This window comes from Carlito syrichta, unplaced genomic scaffold (genome assembly GCF_000164805.1).
Source record: "Carlito syrichta isolate Samal-C Ts95f unplaced genomic scaffold, Tarsius_syrichta-2.0.1 Scaffold288933, whole genome shotgun sequence".
NCBI lineage: Eukaryota > Metazoa > Chordata > Mammalia > Primates > Tarsiidae > Carlito > Carlito syrichta.
The window spans coordinates 5,056-11,665 of record NW_007233029.1 but is presented as its reverse complement, the minus strand read 5'-3'; the positions used below and the strand labels follow the sequence as shown (position 1 = coordinate 11,665).

Below are 6,610 nucleotides of genomic sequence, written 5' to 3'. Positions count from 1 at the left end.
CACTCCAGTCTGGGCGACAGAGTGAGACTCCAACTCAAAAAAAAAAAAGGAAAGTAAAAAGAGGACATCCACAGGCTCCATCTTTCCCCACTATGATTTCCTTTCACCATCAACTTGCCAGAGCTCTTTGCTTTGGCAAAGAGTTCTACTAGGGCCAAGCAAAAATACAAAATGCACTGTGGACCACAGAAGTGACTTCGGTCCATAGTGAGGTCCCTGGTTGCTGTATTCCCAGTGCTTCCTCCAATGTGCCTGATTTGGGCTCTGCCTCTCAGACATTAAACCCGATTCTTCGCCATCAGGTAGTAAGAACTGCTCATTTAGTTCTGTGACCTGAACAACAGGGCCTTCAACTACAGGCTGAGCATCACTACCTGAAAATCCAAAATTCTCCAAAATCCAAAATGGCTTGAGCACCAACACGCCACCCCAAGCGGAAAATCCCACGCTGACTCCACATGACAGGCAGCGGTCACAATGTAGTTAATGCTGTTTCATGCTTAAAATTTTAAAAAATACAGTATAGCCAGGCTCGGTGGCTCAGCCTGTAATCGCGCCTCAGAAGGCTGAGGTGAGTGAACTGCCTGAGCCCGCGGGTTCGAGACCTGCCTGGGCAACTTGGTGAGACCTCATCTCTACAATCATTCAAAAAATTAGCCAGGCGTGGTAGCGCGCGCCTGTAGTTCCACCTACTTGGAAGGCTGAGGTGGAAGGATTGCTGAAGCCCAGCAGGTTGAGGCTGCGGTGGCCAGGAGCGGCCACTGCACTCTAATCTGGGCGACAGAGTGAGACTCCAATTCAAAACAAAAAACAAAAAACAGTACGAAATTACTTTCAGGGTATGTGTATAGGGTATATATGAAATATAAAAGAATTTCATGTTTCAGATTTGGGTCCCATCCCCAAGATACCTCATTACATATATGAAAATATTCCCAAAGTCAGAAAACTAAAACACTTCTGGCCTCAAACATTTCAGATAAGGATCATCAACCTCACCAAGAGAACATTCAGAAGGACCTAAATGCCCAGCTTTGGCTGGCTTTCAGAAGAGTAGCTGAATGTTACTGAGCTGAACTACTGAGGGGGAAAGTCAAGTAAGATATGGCCTCACCCTCAACAAGCTCTAAGTATTAAACTAAGGTATAAAGAGCAAGGCCACAGGGGCAGAGGGCCTAAGGAGAGACGAGCTGCTATTGACAGATCAGTTGCGCCTTGACAAGCCAGGTCTTGAACGCAGACAGATGAGAAGGGTGGACGGAGCACACAAGCAAAGGCACAGAGGGTCAGAGAGGGAACCACATGCCTGGGGCCTGACAGAAGCACAGGGTGTAGGGGATGGAAAAGGGAGATCTGACATGGAGAGAGCCATTCAAGTCACGCAAAGTATGGCTTTTACTGTGTAGCAATTTTTGAAAGAAATTTCTGTAAAAGCGAGCATTCCATTTTCGACAGGTGGTATTTATTTATTTATTTATTGAGTTGGAGTCTCACTCCATCGCACAGACTGGAGTGCAGTGGCCGCTCCCAGTCACCGCAGCCTCGACCCGCTGGGCTCCAGCGATCCTTCCGCCTCAGCCTTCCGAGTAGCCGGAATTACAGGCATGTGCTACCATGCCCGGCTGTTTTTTGATTTATTGTAGAGATGAGGTCTCGCCAAGTTGCCCAGGCGGGTCTCGAACCCGTGGGCTCAGGCAATCCACTCACCTCAGCCTCCCAAAGCGCGGGATTACAGGCTGAGCCACCAAGCCCAGTTGGCAGGTGGTATTTAAAAAGGAAGTTACAAGGGGGACCCAAAAAATCCTGGAATTTACTTATAAAGCATTATTTATTTATTCATACATGTTTAAACTTCAGTCACCTTCAAAGTACTCTGTGTGATGCAATACACCTATCGAGCCGCTTTTTCCACTGCTCAAGACAGTTTGTGAACTCATCAATTTTTAAGAATTTTAGTGCTTCTGCTGTTTTTTGTTTCACTTCTTTCACACTGGCAAAACATTTCCCTTGGAGGACCTTTTTCATTTGGGGAAACAACAACAGTAAAAAAGGCACTGAAGTGAGAGTGGGTGAATAGGGAGGGTGGGGCACTGGGGTTGTATTGTTTTTAGTCAAAAACTGCTGTACACTTAGCTAGGTATGTATGGGTGGGCTGTTCGTGTAAATCACCATCATGAAATGGGCAAACACATTGAATCTCCAAAAAAGATTACCTGAAGTCAAACACAGGCTCTCACAACATTTGCTGGTCCACTGATGCCGATGGATTCCTAGAACACTTACCTCACCTAGAGGGAAGCCTGTCTTAGGGGCCCGCCTTCCAAAAGATAATTCCAGTTTTTTTGGGTCCCCCCTCTTCATGTTTTTTGCAAGTCAGAGCAATGAGACTCAAGCAGTCATTGATATCCCTTTTTTAAAAAAGAAACAGGTTCTCACTCTGTCACCCAAGCTGGGATGCCGTGGTGCAATCACAGCTCCCTGCAGCCTCTGATCTCCTGGGCTCCAGGGTTCCTCTCACCTCCGCCTCCTACATCGCGGGGACTACAGGCACATGACACACCTGAGTATTTTTGTTGTTGTTGTTGGGAGTCTCACTGTGTTGCCCAGGCTGGAGTGCAGTGGCATGCTCACGGCCACCCCAGTGTCGACCTGCTGGGCTCAGGCAATCCTTCTGCCTCAACCTTCCAAGTAGCCAGAAGGACAGGTGGATGCTACCACGCCCAGGTCTCTTTTTGATTTATTGTAGAGATGAGGTCTTGCCAAGTTGCCCAGGCTGTTCTCGAACCTGTGGGCTCAGGCAATCCTCTCACCTTGGTCTCCCGAAGTGCTGGGATTACACAGGCTTGACCCACCGCACCTAGCCTAGTTAATTTTTTTGACCACATCTGGCTAACTAATTTTTTGTAGAGACAGGGTCTCGCTACATTGCCCAGGCTGATCTCGAACTTCTGGGCTCAAGTGATCCTCCCACCTCAGCCTCTCAAGCAGCTGGGATTACAGGCACATTCTACTCTGATTAGCTTCCTATACACTTTTTAAGAAGTTTAAGGGTCTGGATAAACAAGGTTTGCTTACAAATCTATACAGAAAAATGGATAAACAGGTAAATACTCCTTCCATCCTGTTGGAATTTCTGACACCAAGGTAACAAAACACAGTGGAAAGACCTTGAAAGAAAATGCAAAGCTTCCTAGAAGGCTCCTGATTCACAGCGTGATTCAGAAATCCAAATGACATACAAGTAAACGAGGGATATTAGCAATGTAGTTCTGAAGAAAGCTCTTTACCTCAGACATACCTACAAAAACTTCATACCTTTGCTGGATCTCTTTGATGCTTTCTTGTTTCCCTCGGAGGTAATTTCAATTTCATCAGGATTACCACCTTCATCTTCAATTGCCTGAAGAAAAGGGAAAAACAAAGTTGACCAAAAAAATTCAACATACACACTGACTTCTGGAGAACCCTCAGGCGAGAAGGGAACTTTGAGAGCATACAGCTGCACTGACCTGGGAATGCCCTCAGAAAGGGAAAGTCATGCTACTCTCCAATTTCCTCTGACAGCAAAGTGGTATCTAAGCCCCAAGTGACCCCTCCACGCCCCGCCTGTACTCAGCATGGTCTGGATGGATCTTTACGCTCACTGCCTGGTTCCCAGCGTGTTACCATGGGACCAAATGTGGCATTGCCTCATCCAGTCTTGGTCATGCACATCCATGACTGACTCCAAGGATTTCTTTTCTTTTTTCTTTTTTTGAGTGGAATCTCACTCTGTTGCCCAGGCTGGAGTGCAGTGGCACGATCATGGACACCACAGCCTCACCTGCTGGGCTCAAGCGATCCTTCCACCTCAGCTCCCCAAGCAGCTGGAACCACAGGCGTGCACCACCAAGCCCAACTAATTTTTTTATTTCCTGTAGAGACACTGTCTTACCAAGTTGCCCAATCTGGTCTCAAACCCCTGGACTCAGGCAATCCTCTCACCTCTGCCTCCCCAAAGTGTTGGGATTACAGGTGTGAGCCACCATGTCTGGCCAAAGACTTCATTCTTAACCCCCAGGTGATTGTGCCTCCCTAGGGATTATTTAACTCTAAGGCTTTTTGGCAAGTCCTGCCTCCCACCCCAAGGATGTACCATTCCCTTGAACAGTCCTCATACTCAGCAGTGCTCGGCACCACGTGGGCATCTGCAAATCAGCACGGAACATGCCAGTCATGATGTCATTATCAGAAATGGGCTTTTCCTGATAGCTTTTCTTTTCTTTTTTTTTTTTTGAGTCGGAGTCTCACTCGGTCGCCCAGACTGGAGTGCAGTGGCCGCTCCCGGCCACTGCAACCTCGACCTGCTGGGCTCCAGCGATCCTTCCGCCTCAGCCTTCCAAGTAGCCGGAACTACAGGCGCGCGCTACCATGCCCGGCTAATTTTTTGATTATTGTAGAGATGAGGTCTCACCAAGTTGCCCAGGCGGGTCCCGAACCCGCGGGCTCAGGCAATTCACTCACCTCAGCCTCCCAAAGCACGGGATTACAGGCTGAGCCACCGAGCCCAGCTCTTGACAGCTTTTCTGATCGTTAATGTACTAACCTGTGAGCAGAAATTTTTTGTAAACCCATTTAAATACTATGTTTCATTTGTAGCTTCAGAAGTCTCAAGAGTTTCTGCGTGGTAAATCTGAATTTAGAATAGTGGTGGGGGTTCCAACCCTAAGTGTACCTGCAGCAAAGAAAATCTCTCTTCTCGGAAGCCAGAGGGGGGCACTGGAGTTTTGACCCGGGATCAAGGAAAGGTGTGACCGCAAAGTCCCTCACCCACTTCCTGGGGACAGGCCAATCTGAAACATCCCTGGAGAACAGAAGAAGTGCCCAGAGAGGTGTCTCATTTCTACCTTCTGCCCTTCCTGGAAAAATGAACCAGGAAAGGGATACCAACGGATGACAGAAGTGGGAAAGAGGGACTATCAGCAGTCCAGGCCTGCCTGGGGGTCAGCAGATGGGCGCATGGGCTGTTTTTTTGGTGTGTTTGGGGATGGCATTGCTAAGCGGAAAAGTGGAAGAAGGCAGCAGGACTGGACCTGTGCCCTTAGAGATGAACGCGGGTGACAAAAGATTCCTGAAGTCTCAGCCACCCGCCTGACAGGAAGGTCCCATCCACTGAAACAGATGTGGGGCCCTTGGGCAGTCTAGAGGAGACAGGGATGAAGCCTCCCAACTGGGCTTGGCTGCAGGAGGCCCTGCCAGCGAGGGACCACAGCTGCCCGTGCATCCCACTTCCCAGGGCAGGTCTTAAGTCGGCGAGCCTCCAGAGAAGAGTGTCCGCAGCCAGGAACCCAAGCTTGTTTTCTGCAAGGCCCCCGTGACGGAACGTCAACTCCTCACCAGCAACACACCAGGTGACCCTGACTTCTCCTCAACAGCAACTAGCCAGGGAGCCTGGGGATGACCTCCACTTCTGGGGAGCCAGGCGGGAAGGAACAGGCCAAGCGGCTGCTCAGGAGGCCCAAGAGAGGAAGGGCAGGGCAGGGCAGGCAGAAAACCCGACAGGAGCCAAAGGCGAAGCAGCCGGCCAACGCTTGCTTGACTGTGGCAGGACAAAGGACACACGGTGGTGGCCCAGAGGGACAGAGGTGGCCTGGAGGGATGTGGGCTCCTGACAGCAGCCCCGTGCTGTTTACACGCCCCAGGCAGCAGCACGCCAAGTCTGGTCCGGCAGCCTCACTGGGCCAAAACTAAAGCACCACCACCTTCTTTTGGCCAAAACAAAACACAACCCGGACTCAGGAGACGCCGAAGGTCTCCCCTGCCCGTCAGGGCCACTGAGACCAGGCTGCAGCCCAGGGAGGCCGCGCTCTGCCACCTCCCGGTGAAGCTTCGCCTTTTCGTTTGTTTTTGTTTTGTTTCTGAGTTGGCGCTCTCGCTGTCGCCCAGGCTGGAGCGCAGCGGCCCCATCCCGGCTCGGGCTCGGCCCCCTCCCCAGCTTCCCAAGCAGCTGGGACTCCGCCCGTGCCCGGCCAACGATCTCTCTGCAGCGACGGGGTCTCGCTCCGTCGCCCAGGCGGCCCTCCCACTCCTGCCCTCGAGCGACCCTCCCGCCGCGGCCTCCCAAAGGGCCGGAACTGCGGCCTGAGTCCCCGGGCCGGCGACGTCCAAGGCCGCCGGGGGCCCAACCCCGAGGGCCACCGCAAACGCCACTCTGCCTGCCCGCCGTGGTGCTTCCCCGGGGCGAGCGCCGGCAGGTCGTGAAAAGGTCTCCATTTTTTTCCTCCCCGAGTACTTTCAGGGGTCCGCTCTGTCGGTCGCTCGCTCAGCTTTCGAAAGCTCGCCGGCCCCCCACGGGCCCGGGGACGTCTTCCCGGCCGACCCCAGGCAGCGCGCGGCCCAGGTTCGAGTCCCGAGGCCGCCCGTCCGCGGCCGTGTGACCTTGGCCGAGTCCCGGCCGCTCGCCCTGCGGGGGGCGGGATGTTCCGGGGCTCCCCGAGCGGTGACGGAGACCGGGACGACACGCCGAGAGGCGAACCCTCCGCGCCGTGGCCGACGTCGCCCGTCGCCGGCGGCTGCGGCCCGCGACGGCTCCGCCCGCCCGCGGCGCGCGCGGCTTTTCCCCTCCCGGCCC

At 52.7% G+C, this 6,610-nt stretch overlaps 1 protein-coding gene across 1 annotated transcript in view; it reads right to left on the bottom strand.

Annotated features, from left to right (window-relative positions):
- LOC103256109 (scaffold attachment factor B1-like) overlaps positions 1-6,610 on the bottom strand; it is a gene marked incomplete at its 5' end in the record, with an annotated part of 26,896 nt that overhangs the window by 18,691 nt on the left and 1,595 nt on the right. Inside the window, 2 exons of the mRNA XM_021710426.1 lie at positions 3,316-3,400; positions 6,332-6,442. Coding sequence (XP_021566101.1) covers positions 3,316-3,400; positions 6,332-6,442 — 196 coding nt within the window. The remainder of the gene's footprint in view (positions 1-3,315; positions 3,401-6,331; positions 6,443-6,610) is intronic.